We start from the raw sequence: 22467 nt of genomic DNA, 5'->3' as shown, positions 1-22467 counted from the left end.
AGCCAGGATATATATTCGGAGTAGTCTAAAGCAGTGGCTCTCAAATCTCAGTGGGCATCAGAATCCCCTGGAAGACTTATTAAAACACAGATTGTTGGGTTCCTCCTCCTGAGTTTCTGGTTCAGGAATGCTGGTGTGGGGCCCCAGAATTTGTATTTCTAATACTGCACATTCTCAGGTGACACTGCTGCTGCTGGTCCACGGACCACACTGAGAACCACTGGTCTATTGATAGACCAATACTATACTACCTCCTGAAGCATACTCACTTGAGATCCTGTGTTCTATATGTGGCATATAATTCAGCCCTTCCACCTTTCTTTCTTAACTTTTGGACCCATAGATACAATTCTTTTATGTGCCTCAACGTACCAGGTGTCAGCCCTGTTTTTCTATACTAATAACAACAGTGATACTGATAATACTATGACTAGGAGCCTTAGCATCAATAGGGAATTTGGTATAGGATTTGGTATAATGTAACACCAAATGTAAGTAAATATAAATGGCAAGAGGACAACTGGCTTTCATGAATGGCAAATGATCACTAATGATCAAATTATTGAAGGCTTGACACAAGAGGAAATCTCTAAACATCTAGACTTCTTGCATTTAAGAGGCCTTATGTACATAGCAGTTTAGGAAAAACAGGAGGAAACATATGTTTCAAGGTATGGAGAAATATAAAACCTTATCTCAAGCTGGGCAGCAATGTTAAGGCAACATTGCTGTACAAATTGCAATACAAGTTTGAGTGTGGGAAAAAACATGGTCTGATGCAGATGGAATAGTCTTTGAATGTTATATTTGTGTGCCATCATGCTGAGCTACTTGGACCAGTTCAACACCAGTGGTAGTTAAGTAAGTGGTAGCTTCAGGACTTATGGCCAAAAACGTGTGGGGTATCCTTAGCTGATAGAGATAGCCACACATCACCTAGTATAGTGTTCCAAAAGTCTACTTTGAGAGCCTCCTGCACTGAGTCACAGTTGGGGATGGGGCCTGGGAAACATGCACTTTCCAGAGCCTCCCACCTTCCTCTTACACAGCCATTTATTAGGCTGGGTGGGAGAAAACTGAGAGGGATAGTGTAGGAATGTGCTTCTTTCACAATATGGCCAGATAGGAAAGAATCCTGAGAGAAGATGAGACTTGGGATAAATCTGCATGCTGCCCTCCTCCTCTGGTCTGCCTCCCCTCCCCGCCCTGTTAGCAACTGTTCAAATGAATGACAGTGGCAGGAAATATCACAAAGGGGTTACAATAAAGAGCAAAGACAGTAGAATGGGGGGGTGTCTCTGTGGACTGTGAGCAATATCGATGGCTCACAAATATGAATATGGCTCCTAAGGACTTCTTTAGCAGCAGCAAGTGGAATCATTTCCATCTTGCAAGGTGTGAAACTGGGCCCAGTTTCCTCCATGGAGGACACCATAGCCAGTAATCTGAGAGAAATAAGTGACCTTTGCCTTTTCAGAAACACAGTTACTCTCTCTCAAGAAAATATTTGATATAATATTTTAATTTAGGAAGAGAAATAGGAATTGAGTGACATGGAAATTGGCTTCTCCCGGAGTTTCATGGCATTTCCTGCTGCTAGTGAAAGAAAGGGTCCTAGACAGCCTGCTATGGTTGGTGCCACAATATAAAGACATAGACACTAGACAGCTCAAGTAGCTCAGAGAAAGTGCTGGTGTCATATCCTGGTGAGATGCGATCTCAGAAGGGTGTATTTCCTGGTCCTTGTTTTGACTATAAAGTAGCTTGACAGGATGGAAACTTACAAATTAGTATTATTCAGTGACCACCTGTTGACCCAGGCCTTGTTTAGGATTTAAGGTTTCTGTACACTAATCCTTTCCTGACAACAACTTACAGGTCAAATCCCATTTTAATGAATGTAATTTTAACATAATAAAACTATTTAGTAAAATTATCTTGTAGAACAGATGTATCTACAAATCCCTGTTCACGAAGCACTCAATCTATTAAATTAAGATGCTGTTGTTTGAATTCAGTATTTATGCTTTCTACTTTAATCATGTTCAATGGCAAGATCTTGCCAGGCAAAAAATAGAGGAGCCTGTGATTATTCCCTGTTGAGTTTCCTATTTCTTATTCTATAAAATGATGGGGACAGGTTGGCCTACTTGGTCTTAAAGGGTCTTTTCAGTTATAAAAATTCGGACCCTTTGAAATATGGTCAATATGGGTCAATGAAAGAAAAATAAAGAGGAGAGATTTAGGGTTGAGGGTAAGGTACTGGGCATAGTTAATGATAGTAGGCATGAACAACAGGCATGGCAGTATCTACCCGCCCAGCAAATATCACTTCCAATTGTTCCTCCATCCTAACAATCAATATATGCCCATATCTCATATCTCAAGGAACCCACAAAAAATACCCAAGTGTACAAGCTCTCTTCCTGAAGAGGCTGTTAGTTTACAAACATTCATCTAAACAACATTCATTGTGTGCATAATATGTACAAGGATATGGAAATAAATAAGACACAGTTCCTGACCTCAAGGAGCTCACAGTTTGGTAGTAGAAGCTGATATAGGTAAATAACAGCAATAAATCTTGTAAGTGCCAGGATAAAAATCATCTCAGGGTAAGGTGGGGGCTCTAATCCAGTGTCACAAGTCAGTTTCCCTGGAAAGCAGCCTGTTAGATGGAGCTTTGAGTGCAGGAAGCTTACTGAATGAGTATTTTCAAGGAGAACACCTGTGAGGAAGAGAAGACAGTAGGATTGGGCAGAGAGAACTGAACTGCAGTGCAGCCACAACAAAGGCCTCAGCCAGTCTTAGAGGGGAGCTCTAGAGCTGGTATGACCCTTCAGAGTTGTCCAGAATTGAGATAAGGAGCCTGGGCTGTTCTACCTCCATGTGGAATTGTCATTAGGTTCAGTCTCACCCACAGAAAGGGGCACAGTGTGTAATAATAATTGTTTAACAGTCAGATCTTCAGATGGAAAAAAGTTTTGATTTGTAGTGTTTGCTGATTTCCATAGTGTAATCACTCCCACAGTGGTCAATTTCAAGCTAATAACATGATGTTAACTGGCTCACAAAATCTCCGAAAGTTGAACCAGCAAAAGCGAACCCCAGCACACTACTGAGAGGATGTAACCTTGAGAGAGGTGCCTTTCCTTAGCTGAGGCCAACTCTCAGAGAAAAGTCACCTATCAGCTACTAACACACCCAGCAGCTGGTGGAATGAGTGCTTCAGTGCTGAAGTGTGTATCTTGATGGCACATCACCATAGCACCTACTACATGTAATGTATGTTAAAGTATTTGCTGTATTGCAATCAGCACCAAACACTAGTTCTATTTAACATTTTCCATGCAGTAAAGTCATTTTAATATTCCTTTAAGTAAATTAAATCAAATTGTATCACTGTTGAGTAACCTTGAACAAATCACTCAATCTCTGATTTGCAGAAGAAAGATGCTAATACTGATCTACTTGCTGAGGATACTGTTGGACAAACTGGCCAACCGAAGCCTCTGACTAAACTCATTTTCCCCGCCTCAATGGACCTATGACTATACTAATTTGACCAAACTAATTTACTTTTAATGGTTCAGGCAAATGTAGAGAGTGAGAGGTCTTCAGTTCTACTTTCTTTTTCTAAATCCAACTCTTGCATTGTCAAACATCTCTGGCACTCCATTTTCCCATGATACAATGTGTGATTATAAACAAGTGAGGCTGAATTCCTTGTGGGGCTCATGAACTAGCTCCAAAGATATCCTTCGAGAATTCTAAGGAAGGTCTGAACATCAGAATACATGTAGAACCTCTTAGCATAATTATTTTGAAGGAGTTAATGGTCATTTGAAAACTCATGTCATGTTGTGGTGTGTGCATATGTGTGTGGTATGTTTAAATAAACTTCATAACTTATTAGTTACACTTTAAAAACTAAAAGGTACCAGCTCTAGCTCAGAGGGAAACTTTCTAGGGGTGCTTAGCAAGTGTAAAAAGGTGTTTGAAAATAGATGAAACAATATGCAAATGCCAAAGACAAGTCATTGAATGTAGTTAAGCACCCTTAGTTCTTGAGATTAAAGGTTCCATATAAACATGTATAATTAATATTTACCAGTAGCAATAGAGTCTTTGCCTTTCTTCAAGGAGCTCAGAATGCTTGCCAGGCATTATCTAATTAAACTACTCAGTGTACCTGTAAAATGCATTGGAATCTACATTTTAAAGATGTGGGCACTGAAGCACAAGTGGGCTTAAACTAAACTTATTTAGCATGCCAAGGGTAAAATTGGATATAAGACTTTCAGTCTCATGATCTAGCTGCCATTTTTCAACCGTGGCCCCCTTGAATCCACTCTATTCTAGCATAACCTTGCCAAACAACATAGTTTCATAAGTCTAGGAAGAATTAAATTGAGTCCATAGTAATTTCAATTACAGGGAAGTTAGATTTTAAAAAGTTGGACATCTCACCCATAATATTACACAGAGTACGTTCTTAATCTGAGAATCTGAAATCCGAAATGCTCCAAAATTGAAAACTTTTGAGCACCAACATGACTCTCAAAGGAAATACTCATTAAAGTATTTCAGATTTCAGATTTTTGGATTAGGGATGCTCAACAGGTAAGTATAATGCAAATATTATACTTAATATCCCAAATCTAAAAAAAATCTGAAGTCTGAAGCACCTCTGGTCTTCAATAGTTTGTATAAGGAGTACTCAACCTGTAGTAACATTTATAGGTGAGTGAGTTAGTGCTTTTCATTGTCTATAATGACCTTGGTAAGGATGAGAACAATTGGTCAAAATGTATTAGAGTGCATGTTTGTAGGAGATGGACAATAAAAAGCAATAGTGGCTGTGGTAACATCTCCCATCCTCTCTTACTATTCTCTCTTCTAATTCTTAGGTATATAGTAGCTACTATTTATTGTGTGCTATGTACTAAGTAAATGACTTGTCTCCTTTCTTCAATCATCACTACCACCCCATAAGTATATATTGTTATCTCCATTTTATGGACGAGACAGAGAGCGGTTAAGTAATTTAAAAAAGGGTACACAGTTAAAACTGGTGGTGTTACGATGTAAAGCTGATTTTTCCAACCCTAAAGCCTCTTTTGTTATGCTACTCCCCATTGATTATACTAATTCTTGTTCCTGTCTGAGTATTAGGCTCTGCAGCCTGTAGGCATCTCTCTCTTGTCACTATCCCCAATCCAGAGTCCATGAGCATACCTCAGCCTCAGCTCAGGACAACATCTTGCTTATCTTGGAGGCATAAGAAACCACTTACAAATTGGTTAGAATACATTTATTTTTCCTCTCTGTAGTTTTTGGTACTGTGCTTTACTAACAGTTTGCTTCCATAACCTCCTTGCTTTGTTGGTTTCAGTAATCATCATGTGTATGCATTCAGCTTTGATTGGGGGAGAGACTCAGATGCATCTCTTGGAATGTGCTCATGATCTGAAAATGACTGATGGAACCTACGTCTTTGTTCCTTATGATGCCCTGCTCTACAGTTTACCTTATAAGCACACCCCCTACCAGGTCCTAAGGAACAACCCAAAGCTCCGGGAAGCCTATGATGCAGTGTTGACCATTACAGTGGAGTCCCAAGAAAAGACCTTCTATCAAGCCTTCACAGAGGCAGCAGCAAGAGGTGAAATTCCTGAGAAGCTGGAGTTCGATCAAGTAAGTACACATTCATAGGTTGTCATGAGCTGAGAACCTAAAACATCAGCATGGTAAATTATTTTCAGACCAACAGTCTCAATTCCATAGGAGGCCCAGTCAATGGCAGGCAACCACAGACAAATTAAAAACATCTTTAGTTTGCTGAAAACATTTGTGAAACAAAGGCATATTATTTGAGATTTTTTTCTTTTATCTTTAAGCAGCCCACGATGACATTATATAGTCAGGAAGAATAAATGTATTTAAGAACAGATAAACAAAACTTTAATATATACTGGTGCTGTTCAAGGGAGCCTAATAAAAATAAGTCCTGTTTGTGGTGTAAGTTCTGAATTAATTTAACAATAAGGCAAAAGAGCTAGTATATAAGAAACTATTTCCTTTATTTTTGATAACACTGGTATTGGAGGATGCGGCTTCTACCTGTAGGCATTTGAGCTTCCCAATACTGAACCCAAGGATTAAACAAACTTCTCCATCTGGTCAATGGCATTGCTGGACCACTGCAGTCCTGCCCCATGAGGGCAGGTCTTTTTTAAAATGTGTAGTCTGGAGAGGAACAGCAGAGCATTTGCTTCTTTTAGGTAGTCTGCTCCCAAGAGAAAGAAGACAGGAGGGGCTGAGCTACACATACTTACTTCTCCTTCCAAACTAACCAGTCAGATTAATTCATTTTTCCTTTGTGGGGAGGAATGAGTAAGTGGGTGAAGACAGGCCACTTGGAATGGGGAAGAAGTCCTCCCTTCTGATATACAAGAAATAGTATTTATATGTGTGTAGATAAATGTATGTATAGGCATATTTCAGATTCCAATCATAGCCACTGAAGGCTTAGAGAAAGAAAAAGGAGTGAGGAGGGGAAGAAAGTAGAGAAAACAATGGAGAGCAAAGACAAAAACAAAGAGGATGAATACAAAGAAGACGAGGAATATGAGAGGAAGATGGGGAGACAAAAGAAGCCATTTAGATTGGAAAAAATACAGAGGGACGTTTCTGTACACTGGAGGTCAGATGTAGAAAGCAGACATTTTCAAAAGTACTTAGAACAACATACACATAAGTTTAAAAGCTCTGGCATTTGCTAGAATACTGCATTAGTCATATTGCTTCCAGCTGTAAGAAATAGCTCAATACAAAATGGTTTAAGTAATAATTCTTTTTCAAAATTTGAAGATAGGGCTTCAGGGTTGGTTAATTCAGCAGTCAATGATGTCATCAGTGAAACATGTTCATCTTTCCACTTTACAAGCCATAGCATGCTAAGCTTGCCCTCATGAGCTGGTTCCTCTTAATGGTCCCAAGGTGGCTGCCACAGTTCCAGACATCACATACGGGTGGCAATGTCCAGAGGTGAAAGTAGAGACTGTCTTTCCCTTGTGTCTCTTTTTAAGAGTGAGGAAATCGGCCAGGCACGGTGGCTCACGCCTGTAATCCCAGCACTTTGGGAGGCTGAGGCGGGTGGATCACGAGGTCAGGAGATCGAGACCATCCTGGCTAACACGGTGAAACCCCATCTCTACTAAAACTACAAAAAGTTAGCCGGGCGTGGTGGCGGGCGCCTATAGTCCCAGCTACTCGGGAGGCTGAGGCAAGAGAATGGCGTGAACCCAGGAGGCAGAGCTTGCAGTGAGCGGAGATGGCGCCACTGCACTCCAGCCTGGGCGACAGAGCAAGACTCCATCTCCAAAAAAAAAAAAAAAAAAAAAAAAAAAAGAGTGAGGAAATCTTTCCCAGAATCTCCCCAAGTAGACTTCTTCCCATACCTTGTTTGTCACGATTGTGTCCCATGCCCATGCCTAAACTAATAATCTGGAAGGAGGAATGTGACAACTGTGATTGAAAAGTGTGAACAAAATATATAGCTGCTGGAAAAATGTGAACAAAATTGAGATTCTGTTAGCAAGAAAGAAGACTTAGGTAGGCAGTTGATTGTGTCTGATATTCATATTCTTTTTTATCTGTCCTTTATTTCATCATTCTGTGGGCTGCTTCTCTGTCTGAATAGTGATTCAAATGAAATTTAGGTTTATGTATCTCTTTCTGCTCAGAGGATTTATATCAAATATTTTGCTGATTCTTGTTCTAATAAAAAAATTAATAACAGAGATATTAACAATGCTGGATTTGGACTTTATTGTTACTGATAAGTTTATAATAAGTATTACTGTCTTTTAGGAGACACACACATGCACACACACACACATAACTGAAAACAACTGGTCAGTTTAGTCAAGAATTGCAAAACTCAAATTGCTAAAAATGGTCGGTCAAACCAGTTGTTTGATGTGTCTATAGGCAAGCAACAAGATGGTAACTTTTTGTACTTTTTAGCCAATGATATGGCATCACATAGATACAATTAAAGTCAAATTTCTATTTTAATCAAAGGATCAAAGGAAGGAAGGAGAGGGTGTATGTGTGTGTGTGTGTGCACATGTATGTATGTGTATGTATATTGTTCATATATATGAACAGGTATTTTGATATAAAAACTCAGACTTTCTTCTCTTGATATTTGCGTCAATCCTTTTGAGCTTGTGGAAAACATAAGGTAATTGAGGCAAAAAAAAGACGCCATTAGCTTGGTTGCTAGGCAGCCTGCACTCTGCTTTACACAAGGAAATAGAATAGCTACAACAAAGAATCCAGAGCTTATGAAAAAGCCTGTTTGGATGCATTTGTACCCCTCAGTTTGCAGGTGCCCAGTCTGGACCTTCATAACTGAAGAATGATAAAAGGGTGAGATAATTATCTTCATGTCTCTGATAAACAAAACCCCAATTTTCCTTAAATTATCTTGCTCAAAGGTACTTTAGAAGGCAGCCAGTATAGCAGAAACTGCATATGTTAAGCTCTCACTTTTACTAGCTGTGTGCCCTTCCGCAAGTTACTTAGACATTTGAGTCTCAGTTTCTCCATGTGTAAAATGGGTTAGTGAGCTATATCTTCTAGGACTACTGTGAAAATTAAACAAAGTAACATGTAAAAAGTGACTATCAGAGTGCCTGGCTCACAGCTACCTTTCTTTCCACTTTTTCTCCTTTGAGGCTAGGATGACCTTATTGATTGGTGGTGACCTAGCATCTAAGTTACAATCTTTAGCTTCCTACTCTCTTGAAGTTTTCTGATTACTGGCAGAGAGTCTCTCAATATTTCCAGCTTTCAAAATTATAAATGGCATATTCTCAGATCAAATTATGTAGTTTGATATTTGCCTATCCCTGGGCTTCTGTTGTTTGTTCCCTATTTGGTCAACAGGTCAACAACTATTTATTGAGCACCTCTGATGTGCTAGGCAATATGTTGAACCCAAGATAGAACACTATACAAGACAGACAGGGTTTCTAGCAATGGTATGTTAGAGCCAGTCCAGAAAAGTTGATTCTGTGCATCTTTTCCCAGCTCTCCATTCAGTGACATCAATTGGTAGCTTGAAATCAGGCATGATAGTAGTAGTTACACTGCAGAAACAGGCAAATGCTATAAATAAGAGTTTTTTTTCCCTCTCCATATAGCTGTTGTCAAACACTTACTAGCACATCACTCATTGCCACCCTTATAGACCTTAGATTTTAGTGAGAGAGACAGATAATAAATGGTTAAGCAAATGCATTAACAAGATGGCTGTATTTCTCCCTTGCCCAATAACTTTCAATGAAATAGAGATTTCTATGTACAAGGAGCATTGCCTACAGCAGTGGTCTGCAACATCTCTTAATTTGTACCCTTGCTTCTTTAACAAGTAAAAAATGAAATGAACAAAAAGCTATCAAAGCGATACAAACACATAGTTTTAAAAGTCAAGAAATGCTAAAAGGTTTATAACAATAACAAAGCAGTCTATAAGGCCTCCTTTCTTCCCTTCATCAGAAGCAACCACTTTCATATTTTTTTAGCTCTTTATTCTGGTATTTACTTCTATGTTTCTAAATGCTATGCTGCTACTGGTGACTCTCGATTAATCAATTTTGAGCATTATTTGTTGTATTACTATTATAGTTGAGGAGCACTCTTAGTCTTTTTGTACTTCCTTACTCTCCTTTAAACCTTAAATATGGTTATGTCCCAATTTATAGTTAAATCCATATTTAGTATTTTTAACATAGTAACTATGTAAATATAATTTATTGCTAATCCACATGAAATAATATGGTTATAATTCTTGTCACATGTAACTTCATTTTTACTGGGGTTAATAATTACTTCGATTTTTAATTTGTTTACCTTAATTTGAATGCCTAAGTCTTTCCATACTTTCTGATAAGGCTGTAAAATCCTGTCAAAACAATTTTATGCATAGTAAAGCCTATTAAATACCTTATGAATTTCATTTGTTTTTGCTGGGGCTCTCTGTCTTCCTATTCCAATCTAAACCTTTTGCTCCCTAAGGCTGCTGCACAGCTATTAATATTATGCTAGTTTTCTATTTTCATAATTCTTAAACGTCTCTTTCTTTCTCTCCTCTGCAGGATCTATGTTTTATGAATCTCATGACCTATATTCTTGGTTTAATCTGTCATTTTTGTGGAGCACATCCTGTAGTAGCTTTTTACAGGAGGTAAATTTTTGAGATTTTGCATGTCCGAAAAGTCATTATTTCATCTTCACTATTGATTGATAGTTTGAATGAGTATACAAATCTAGGGTAGAAATCATTTTCCCTCAGTCCTTTGAAGACATGTCACATTGTCTTCCAATTTCCACTGTTGGTGTTGAGAACACCAATGTCATTCTTATTCCTAATCTTTTGATACAACCTATTTCCATTCCTCTTTGTTCTCTCAGAAACTTTTAAAATGTTCTCTTTATTTCTGATGCTATGAAATTTCATGATGATGTATGAGTCTTTGACACATAATATGCTGTATTGGTGGAGCCTTTCAATCTAGAAGCTGATTCCTTCTGAGAAATTTTCTTCTATTGTTTATTTGATAATTTCTTCAACAACATTGTCTTTCTTCTCTCTGGAAATACTATAAGATATATAAGATATAAGATGTCCTTGGTTGATCTTTTAATTGTCTTATTATTTATCTTATATGGTCCATATTTTTGTTTTTAGTTTTCCTTTCTGGGAGAGTTTCTCATCTTTGTGTTCTAACACTTTTACTAATTCTTAAGAATGATTTAGTTATATTTTTAATTTCCAAGAGTTCATTCTTGTTGTTATCAATATAGTATTTTTCCTATTTTCTTGAGGTACTCATTATAGTTTTTTTGAAGTTTTCTTCTGCTTTCTATTTTATCCGTTTTTTCCTCAGTTCCTAATTTTTCATGTTTTTATTTCATGTTGAAAGTTTTCCTTAGATGTCTGCAGATTTGAAGGTTTATGTGCATGATGGATATGTTGACAAGTGGGCTTCAGTACAGGGCAATTGGCTAAACAGTTGCTTTTTGTTTGCTTCTTTTGGTCAATATCTGTAGGCCTTGGCTCTTGAGCTAGTCTTTTTCTTCAGAGAAGAGTCTTCTAATCTTCTTGGGAGTCATAATCATAGCTGTCAGTATTCCGGAAGCAATGTTGGGAGGAGACTGGGATTCTCACCATTAAGCATGAAAACTTTAACTTCATCACTGTTTTTTTGTGCTCCACCTCATTTCCAACTTCCTTTTCATCTAGTGCCCCAGCTCTGGAGCTGCTCTGAATCAATGTAATCTGTTTCCTATAGACGTCTGCACCTCCTGGTAGAGGTGGGTATGGGGGATGTCTACATGTTTATTACACAGACATTCAAAGAGCTCTCGCTCTTTTAGTGTTTGGCCTCACCTTCACTTCTACAGTACTTGGTGGTTGTAATTACTCTTTCCAGGATTCTTAAGGGGCAGATCTGCTTGTTGCTTATCAGTAATTCCCTCTGCAAGCATTTAGGTTTGACTGTTCTCCACTTTGCTAAATCAGTTGCCATGTTTGTAGCAACTTTTTATTTTCAGATTCTGTGGTACAGGGTTACAGATGTTTCCTAATACCATTAGATATGGAGATTTAGTGTTTCTGTTCCTTGTTCTCTTTGTTTGAGAGTGATGTTTGAGAGGAGAAAGAGAGTGAAGTAAAAAAAAATCTTGATTTCATTATTTTTAATCAGGAAGTCTATGGAAAGTCATGAAGGAAAAAATAAGTCACAAAAGGGTGCATGTGATATTATTTTACTGGTGAGTTCACCAAAGCCTATTAATTAAGTTAGTAAGTATTTATTAAGCTCAGATTTAATATGAAGGTTAAGATCATGAGTTTTGAAGGCAGACTGCCTTAAGTTTACTTAAGCTCTCCACGTCTTCTTTTCCTCATTTTTAAAATTGAAAATAACAATCGTACCTAACTAACAGGGTTCTTGTGAGGATTAAATGAATTAACACACTAAATAGTTTGCCTGGCACCTGATAACCCCTCAATTAATGTTAGCCATTATTATTATTAAAGTTGTGGTTATTATTATTATTATTGTGGGTCAGGCACTCTGCAGGGGATATAATAGAGATCAAAATAGAAATGAGATCTTTCCCCCAATGAAGGAGAACAGTTTTTCCATTTCAGGTGCTAAGGAAATTGGATCTAAAATTGGGACTCTAGTACTTCTTGGTCACCAGTTCAAAACTAGGACAAGGGACTTGAACATTATACTTCCAGGATAATGTTACCAGAGCCCTGTGCTCCTCTTCTGAAATACAAATAATAGCAGCTGTTGTATATTCAGTGTTTACTCTGTACCAGGTCGTTTACATAAATGATCCAATGGGATCCTCAGACAACACCTACAAATTAGATATTAATATCTACATTTTGTGGTTGAGGAAACTAAGGCTCAAGGTAACTTGCTCAAGGTCATACAGCTGGGAAGTGGCAGAGCTGGGATTCCAACCCAAGTCTGCTACCAGATCCTGATCATTTAACCACACATTAGGCTTGTTGTGTTTTATTCCACTGTGCTAATAATATCTAATGCCAGTGCTTTACTCAGGCAAAGTAACATTCCTAAGTGACTAATACTTTGATTTGAATAGATTTATTGAATTGTTTTCCTGTAATATAGGAGGTACTAGGGCCTTATGAGAACCTGTGAAAAGAGAACAATAAATCAGAATAGGGAGATCTGAGGGGTGGGGACACCAGTGATGAACTTCTTAATTTAGTCTCAGGATGATTCGGCAAGGATTATAACTTTGTACCTTTATATTTTGGCCAATTTAGAATTCTGAATTAGGGTTTGATGCCTACATTCTTCCTTTTCATTGTATTCCCAATGCTTGTTTTCAGTTAAATTCTATTGGCCACAAATGTATATGGCTGGAACACACATTTTGGATATTTTTCCAAATGTACAGTTATTTGATTAAGCAAAGGAAATCCTCAGGATTTCTTAGAAAGCTTGGGGACCTTATGCTCTTTATTGCTATTGTTTTCTATTACCCTAAATATGGGTGCCTGGCAGGGGAATTCTAGGCTGCAGCAGATGTGGTTAGGACTGGAATATTCCAGAATGGGGCCCACCAAACAAGGTTGTCAGAAAAGGTTGCCTGCAGCTCACAGTGGCTAAGATTGTCTTTCTACCCCATTCTATACAAAATAAGGGTTTTGTGTTGATGTGCATCACATCAAACACATTGGTCTTTTATCCATCTCTTGACTATGCCCAAGGGTTGAGATCATGCATTATTGGAGGTACTGCCTTTAATAACAAGAATTCAATTATCCTTTGGTTTCTTGAACTGTGCATGTGCCTGACTTTTTGTTCAAAATTGATGTGCCATTTTGTCCTTCAAGTGATGGCTTTTCAAGCTAGGCATGTTTTAATGTACACTTCTGAGGATAAAATTCTTTGGATGGCGGTTTTGTGTCTTCTCAGACACAGTAAATCTGAACTGATGGTAGTCAACTTAAAAACAGCACGAACCATTATACTGAACAAATTCATATATTACTGTTCCTGATCCAGACCTTATTCTCTTGGATAAAAACTTTAAAAGCCTCAGGTAGAGCTATCTAAAGTAACAGAATAAAAACCAATGATATGTTTTAATTATCATTCATAATTAATTCTTTCAGGTTCAGGTCTATACAGTAGGCAAAAACAATGGGCTTAATCATCAGTGGTCTCACCATTTTGGACTGTGATGTCAACAAGGTCATCTCTCTGACAGAAGTTCCCACCAATTCTGTCTTACTTTTTTGGAGCTGTAGTGAGAAGCTGGATAGAGGCCTGTAGAGAATGCCTCTTCTTCCTGCGTTCCACCCTTTACCTTTTCTCTTTCTCGTTATTTGTGGCAAGTGCAACTAGAGACCTTTTGTGAGTGATGCTAACATTGTGTGCCCTTGATGTTTGGGAAGAGGCAATTCCCTTTGCTGAAGGGCACCATGGGTGAAGCAGGAACTCAAACCAACTACAGCACAACTCCAAGGCCTTGAAGTGACAGTGGACCATTGTGACAGCCCCTCTTTTGCAAGTCAATGCTGTTGCTATAGCTATGCTATAAGTCTCTCTACCATACTTTTGTGGCTGTGAGTACATGTGTTGTCTAGGCTAGAGAATCCTGAAGAACAGGCTTCAGGTTTCAGTCGTCTTGGGGAGTTTCTGTCAGTCAGCTCCAATGGGTCAATCAGAGCACAAAGACCAGTACAGCCTGGCCAGCTGAAAACCCAGTGTGTTGGATCAACTCAGAGGTGGGAATGTTGTTTTTGAGTTTTAATCTTCACTTTTGGCTGTAGGTAGATGCAGTTTCTTTCTCAGAAGGCTCTGTGCCTTTCAAAACAGAACACTAGCATTCTGTTTGCTTTCAGGAGCTTGCTGCCCTGTGTGTGTGTGTGTGTGTGTGTGTGTGTGTGTTTTCACTTATTTGTTTTACTAGTATTGATTTTATACTCCACTTTCCATCCTTCACTTATTGTCATAACCTACCAAAGCCCCCAGAAAACAGTCAGGGTTTTGCAGAAATTACAAAGACAATCAAATACAGCATCCAAGAATGTCAGGAGAGGGAATTAGTGAAAACCTCTTAAGGGAGCTCAGCATGTGCTAGGCAACTAAGTGTGGATACCTTGGTGGCAGCACATGACATCCATTCATGATCTATTTCTACAGAGTACATCTTGAGACAGGGTGATGAAGGAAGATCATTGGAATAAAACCCTCTGGAGACTGAGGTATTGATTTCTGCTCTGCTAGTAGTTAACTCTGTTATGTGGGGCAAGGCTTTTGGCCTGAACAACTAGAAGAATGGAGTAGCTATTAATGTAGACTGACAAGACTCGTTGTAGATGGATCAGGAGGATTTGGGGTGAATATCATGAGTTCAACATTGGGTATGTTGATTTTTAACATCCAAGTGGAGATATAAAAGTAGGCCATTGACTATCTCAATCTGGAATTTAGGATATAGGTCTGAATTGGAAGTATGAATCTGAGAGTTATGGCATAGATCTAGTACTTAAGGCCATGAGAGCAAAAGAGATCACCAAGGAAGTTAGTGTGGACAGAGAAGAGGACCAAGGACTGAGCTGTGGGGCACTCCAATACGAAGAGGGACGTCAGCGAGATGAAGAACCCTTAAACAGGCTATAAAAATGTCTACAAGCTAAATTTTGTCCCTGAACTATACCAAGTATTAGGAATTTTCACAGGAGTTCAGAGCCAGAAGGGACCACAGGGGACATATATTCCAATCAAGAATACTAAACTAAGAAACAGGAGACCTGGATTTTACTCCTTATTTTATGCTCAGGTAGGTGAACTTGACAGGTCATGTAACTTCTCTGTGTCTCCCTTTCTTACCTATAAAGTAAGATAGTTAGACAAGATGACTTCTAAAGTTTAGACAATCATGATTCTGTATTCTCATTTCACAGAGGAAGAAATGGAAGCACAGAGAAAGCTGATAAATGACTTTCTCAAACATTCTGGAATTAGGCACTGATCACAGGACAGGGTATCATCTTCTATACTGATGTCTTAAAATCCTGCATGCATATTAGAATCTTTGAGGAGCTTTTAATAATGCTGATTACTGGGGTATCAAACTAAAAGCATCTCTTTTTGTTGGTCTGGGTTCGGTTTGGCATTGCTATTTTTGACACTCTTCAGGTAATTCTAATGTGCAGCTGGTGTTGAAAACTCCCACTCTACATTAACAAGACATGGCAGTGTCTTGCTATCTGCTACACCTCTCTGCATCTTGACTTTTATTTCTAATAAAAAATGATTCACTCAATTTTAAGCCCTTTTTTTTCACATGAAGGTTGTTACAGGAGCTTAGCTTTCTAGATCTTGTGAAACCAAAGTAGCAAGTATCAGCTTTCCCTGATGCTCAGTAAAATGGCATGACCATAGCTTTCTTGAACTCCATCCTAGAAGTGAAGTGACATGGAAAACCATGAAGCCATGGCCGCGTGTGTGAGGGGCCATGTCGGGGGAGGTACAGAGAAGGGAGGAATTGTTTGGTCATCCTCTCTACCTTTTTGGAAAAAAAGATACAAGATTTTATCCAAAAATAAACTTACAAGGTTAATGGGCAGTACATCTGGGCATAGTATACAAAAACATTGTTGCTTTTACCATATTTATTTAGCAGGCATAGTTATGCTATCCACCTTAGCAGTCTTACTGTTTTAAAGTGGCTTCTTGTTGAAGCTTTGCCACTTTGCACACCAATAGGTTTTCTGACTAAAATTCACATTCTCTATACTCTACAAACTTTGGCTCTAGATAGCTGGGTGCGTATGTGTCAGGGTGGATGTCTGCGTGTGCATACATGTGTGTATGTGTAGGTATGTGTTTAAAACTGAATTCTAATGTTCACTTTCTCTGGGGAGCATGTGTCTAGAAAAATAGCCATTTTGAACTAAGACAGGATACAGACATGGACTGTGGAGACACATTATTTACAGTCTTTCCACACACACCTACCACTCTAGTAGTGCCAGCAAAATGATTTTACCATGCATAGTGCACCAGTAATTAACCTGGCATATTTCCTTTGAACTCCCCTTGTCTATTCTATACTTGTTTTCTTAAGTGCCCTTTATAATTCTAAATCATTTTCTTAGTTTAGGAGCATAAAAATATATTGTGTATGACTTGGTTTGCTCATAAAATTGTCATATTTGATATATTTAAAGATGTGACAGCCTGGGGGAAAAAAAAACAGAAAAATTCAGGGGAGAAACCAAGCAAGTCCTTAGAAACAATTTTTTTCCTCTGGGTCTTCATAGCTCTACTTCACTCAGATGTGCAGACCATAATAATGAACACAGGCTTGGAATATACTCTGAGATCGCTCTAGGGCGACCAGGGCTCAAGATAATTGTAATTTTTAAAAATAGGTTTCACCGTTGTTTGGAACCATCTACAATTCAATTTACTTTATCGCACAAGCCATGAATAATGCTATGAAAGAAAATGGACAGGCTGGTGCTGCCAGCCTGGTTCAGCATTCCAGAAACATGCAGTTCTATGGATTCAACCAGTTGATGAGGACAGATTCAAATGGAAATGGAATTTCAGAATATGTAATCCTGGACACCAACTTGAAAGAATGGGAACTCCATAGCACCTACACTGTGGACATGGAAATGGAGCTGCTACGTTTCGGAGGCACCCCTATTCACTTCCCTGGTGGCAGGCCCCCTAGAGCAGATGCAAAATGCTGGTTTGCAGAAGGGAAGATCTGCCATGGAGGTAAGGAATGCAAAATCACTAGTAGTCAATTTGGCTCAGCTTGGGTTACAAGGGAACCTCTTTAGGAGAAGGCATATTTTAATATTGAAACACTCATAAAATCAGTCATTTGCATTCGAGTGACATACACTTCTTGGCACTCTATCTAGTTAATTTAAAATAATAAGAACAATGAGAGGTACTTTGCAGCCTTGAATAACCATCCACAATTTAAAAGCCTCCCCACCACTCTTTTCAAAAAGAATCCCACTCTTTCCCAAAGAGCTTACTCTAAAAAGAGGAAGACATTAGCCTTCTTCTTGCTCTTTAGTAGGCTATGACCTATGATTGTTTCTCCTGCTTTCAAGGTCCCCTATCCATCCCTTGATGTTTCCAAATCCTGCCAATCAGGTCCTACCACAGAAATACCGTATCTATACTCTCTCCTCTCTGAACTCCCATTGAAGTAAAAGTCTGTACCTCACAGCTTGGCACAAAATTGCTTTTCAATTGTTTCTTGTGTACTGATTGTCTCTCCACTTCCACTCCCAAATATATTGCTTGTTGAGGGTAGGGACCATAGCTAATAATTTTTATGCTGCCCAACTGCCCAACACAGTAGGTATCCAGTAAATACTTGCAGTTTGATTGACTGGTAGAACTCCTCTAGCTTGTGGAAGAGGGGAAACTTTGTCCAATCTCTCAGAGCCAGAGGGGATCGTTGGAAGGACCCATATTGTTATTACACAACTGTATACCATACACTTTTAAAACCAAATGCATCTGTTTGAAAGGGGCTTTGATTTCTACTTTGCTTTAACATGATATACCCAACTACCTCTTCACTCACATCATATTTCCCCAAAAAATCTTACTAATCTATCCAAATATTTAGATTTTATGGAGACTAATTTACATTCTGATGAAAACACTAATTATCAAAACCAGACTTACCCTCACCTTTGAAGGAGAAGTACCACGTTTTTCATCTATAACTCATATGGGCTCAGGTGAATTAAAAAGGCCTTTTATTTTATGAAGGCAAGATAATACTTAACTTTCACTGGTGAGATAACATATTTATTCTCAAGAACTCTATTGCTGTCCAACTTAAATTAAGGTACTCAAAGTTTTCCATTTGTGGACTCTTTCCTCCAAAGAAACACTCTGGTCAGCCTTAATTCATGTGATTTGTTATTGTCAGAGTGGTTAGTGGTTTTGCTTCACAACAGTGAAATTGCTTTCTGTGTCCATAAAGTCAACAAGACAGACTGTGCTGAGAAAAAATGGAATTAGGTTAGGTAGATGTGGCTTGATATTAGAGTCACCAGAAAGCATGAGGAGTCACTCTGTGGTGCCCTTTATTTACTGCCTCTCTCTGATAATGCCATTCTTCCTCTTCCTCTCACTCTCTGCAGGCATCGACCCTGCCTTTGCCATGATGGTCTGCCTTACTTTGCTTGTAGCCCTGCTGTCTATTAATGGATTTGCTTACTTTATAAGGTACATTTTTTGTTATTTTTGTATATAAAAAATACAAGCCCATATTAGCCTTGTTAATACTGATTTCCAGGAAGTCCTGTTTCAGTACAATTGCCTCATTACATGACCCACTGATTTTCTTTTTTCCACAGTGGTTTACCATTCCTACAGGCCCCATTTAGAGTGAAGTGTTTTCATGATGCCAAGAATAACTTCCTCAGCTGTGTTGTCAGTGTTGTTGCCTGTGAATAGATCTGGCTCTCAACACAATGGTGAAATAAGAGAACTAGTACTTTAGGGCCTGTCTACTCCCTATCGTTGTTCTCCTTTCTCCTAGCAGAGTCTCCTATAACCATCTCCTTGCCCAAATGATATGTGATGATAGGGAATGGAATTGAGATATTTTAATGAATTCCAAGAATTAGGCAGATTTTGCTAGAATCCAAGCTCTAGCAATAATGGTATGAACTCATAGGATTATAATGGGGATTAAGTAAACTAAAATAAGTAAAGCACCTAGAACAATATGTGACTCAGTAGGTGCTCAATAAATGGTAAAATCTCAACCCCTTCCCAGACACAAGGAACTCTCTTGCTGATTGTTGGAAGCTCAGGATCTTCACTTTGATACTCATGCCTTTTGTCCAGGGTATCACATTCTAGATTTCTACCATCTTGCTTCCTTGGGCAAAAGTTATCCTGTCTAATCATCAACATCTTTATTATCATCAAGTTTTGTCTTCCTCTCTCAGATCCCTTAGTACATGATCAAATAATCTAATGAGCTACTTCAGAATCAGGGATAAGTGGCTGAAGATGGCCTAACATGACACCTCTTTCCTATAAACTTTGCATTTTAACACTTGGACCCTCTCCATACTGGAACAATTGGGGGAAAGTGAAAAATAAAATAAATTATAACCATCCCATTTTCCCATTGCCACCCTGCAAACCACATCATTGTCACCTCTTAGTAAGGGTGGTCCTGACAACAATATGTCATGGATTGGTAGGGAATGGAGTGAGGCTGTTTTGGTGAGTTGTAAGAAAAAATCTCTATAGTGTATTAAATAGCTGTGTGACCTTGGGTAAGCCCCCTAACCTTTCTTGGCCAGAATTTTCTTATTTGCGCAATGAAGAAATTGGATTAGATGATGTTTAAGAGCCCTCCCAGCTCTGATATTTTAATAAGTCTGGGAAATCCTGGATTGAAACCATAACAGGTGTTACTCTTAGTGTTTAAAATGTTGGCATAGCTGTGAAAACTTCTATTATCCAATTTCCCCAGTATTAGAAATTTGATAAAGTCACACAGAGTCGTAGGTAGCTTATGAATTGTTAAAACACTTGATAAAGACACTAGTTCAAAGGAAGTTTTTCTTTTAATTTCTGTAACTGGGACATATTCCTGCTAAGAACAGAAATTTAATATCTTTAACTTAGCTGCTGCCAAAGAATAAAGTATTTAATTAACATCATTAGATTCTTAGCAAAAATAAACTCTATCCAATCAAAAAGCTTCCCTCTCTAGAGAGATTTGAGGAGTGACAGACTCTGTCTACCTAATGCCAAAACGTCCCATGGCAATGTGGGAAATGGAATCACTCAGCTGTTTATGTTACTTGTCAACCCCCGCAACTGACAGTTTTCACTGGTCTTTCCCACTGTATGGACTGGTTCTTTGGGCTTTGAGTGAGCCTAGTCTGCAATTCTTGGAAAAGGAAGGAAAAAAGAAAAGAAAAAAAACAGTGGGGAGGGGTTTGTTTGAAGCTTGTGGGCTGAAGGGCAAAGATTGGAGAGGAAAATTATTGGAGAGGGACATGATTAGAGAGGAAAATGATTGGAGAGGAAAATGAGTTTGAGACAATTCGTACTTCAAATGGTCACAGAAAACTCAGAGATGGGAAAGAGGTACATCATTTCCCAGACTCACTTGGTCCTTGGTTCTTCAGCTAACAAAGCACAAAAGATGCCCCCTCTTTGCTGCCTTCCTCCCTCTCTCTGCCCACCATGGCTGCAATCAGAAGAGCTGAGCGGCTGATGAGATTCTGTAATAGACGGTGATTACTTGCAGGAGAGTAACTCTCTGTTCCTTCCTTTTCTGTATGTTTTGATTGTTTAAGTTTTTTTTTCAGAAAGAAAGACATGCAAAGAACCCAACCACCCCAAAACAAAGGATTCTTTGAACTCCTCCTTTCTCTCTACTCCTCTGGAACCAGATTGCATTGCCTTTCTATAAAGCTCTCCCGTGCTTTGTTATACTAATGATGATAATGATAATAATGATCCCTCATACTTTTATAATGCTTTATGCTTTTCAGAGCACTTTCACATACATTATCTGATTTGATTTTCAAAACAACTCTATAAAGCAGGTAATGCAAGGACTATTATCCTGATAGATAGATGAGGACACTGAGCCATGAAGAGGATAAATTATTTATCCAAGGTCACCTGGACCTGGCTAATTAATGGCAGAATCTGCACCACACCCCAGGTCTCTGGATTGGGAGTCCAGTTTGCTTTCTACTAGAGTGTACTCTGTAGCATGATTATTTTTACAGGTGTGCCTGTTTTAAGACAATTCACCACACATATGAAACAGATCAGTTAGGGAGTGATGCTGTACTTTGCCAAAAGATTCATGTGCTCTACCCAAGAATCCACTACAGGGCTCTTTTAATTTTCTCTGCAGGGCAGCAGCTCCCACAGTGATAAGGGACATATTTGTTGGCAGACAATTAGAAACACGTTAATTGTTTGTTTACAAACCAGTGGAATCACTGAGAAAAACTGAGTTGCTGATACTTAAAGCTACAGTGACATTGTAAACTTCTCCTTAAAGCAACTTGACGAAGCATTTTGATTCAGTGATTGTTTTCTCCACCATGGCTCTTGGCTTTAACACATTCCACAGAGTAACCATTATGGGGTTATGGAAAAAGCAAAGCCAAATTGTAGCTGTCAGAGCCCCCAAGACAAAACAACAAAACGAGCATACCAACTAATCAAGATTCCCTCCAGGTCTTCAAGTTACCCAGTCAGACCTACCTGACTGCGTGAATACACATCATAAACTCCTATATGTCTAGTAATTGACCTGTAGAAAATAATTACATTCACTACAAATTAATGGGCATGTTTAGAGAGAATCAGGTTTAAACTGTGTCTGTAATGCTCAGACAAGAGACCAATTCAGTAAAAGAAAAAAACTCAGTCAGCCTACTTGTTTGGAATCATATAGACAAAGCAACCAACTGACTGAATTTTTCCACTTTTCAACCTGTTGCTTTGGCAACACATAGATGCAACTTTACAAGACAAGTGTCTTATGGGCAGAAATCTGGGCCCACAGCCAGGGAGTAAGGATTCAAGTTCCAGCTCTGCCTCAGGCTAGGAGATCTCATGCCAATTTGCTCAATTTTGTTTTGTTTCTCTAATGTGTTTTTGTCTATAAAATGGAGATTAATGATTCTTGGCCCTGGTATTATTAGGATAAATACTATGGCATATGAGAAAGGGTGTTGAGTTCCTTAAATGTATTCAGAGGTGTTGTTTTGAATGTGTCCTTGATGTGGGATCACCATTTTATTAGCCTGAGATACCATTCCCATGCAGAGCCTTCGCACCTCTCTTTTGGTGC

The 22467-nt window shown here is 38.6% G+C and overlaps 1 protein-coding gene across 1 annotated transcript in view; it reads left to right on the top strand.

Moving 5' to 3' along the window:
• Nucleotides 1–22467, top strand: part of GUCY2F (guanylate cyclase 2F, retinal) — a 109070-nt gene that overhangs the window by 11228 nt on the left and 75375 nt on the right. The window contains exons 3-5 of the mRNA XM_003822021.5: nucleotides 5396–5697; nucleotides 17009–17363; nucleotides 18761–18845. Coding sequence (XP_003822069.3) covers nucleotides 5396–5697; nucleotides 17009–17363; nucleotides 18761–18845 — 742 coding nt within the window. The remainder of the gene's footprint in view (nucleotides 1–5395; nucleotides 5698–17008; nucleotides 17364–18760; nucleotides 18846–22467) is intronic.

This window comes from Pan paniscus, chromosome X (assembly GCF_029289425.2).
Source record: "Pan paniscus chromosome X, NHGRI_mPanPan1-v2.0_pri, whole genome shotgun sequence".
Classification (NCBI taxonomy): Eukaryota; Metazoa; Chordata; class Mammalia; order Primates; family Hominidae; genus Pan; species Pan paniscus.
This window is presented reverse-complemented; position numbering and strand designations above follow the sequence as displayed.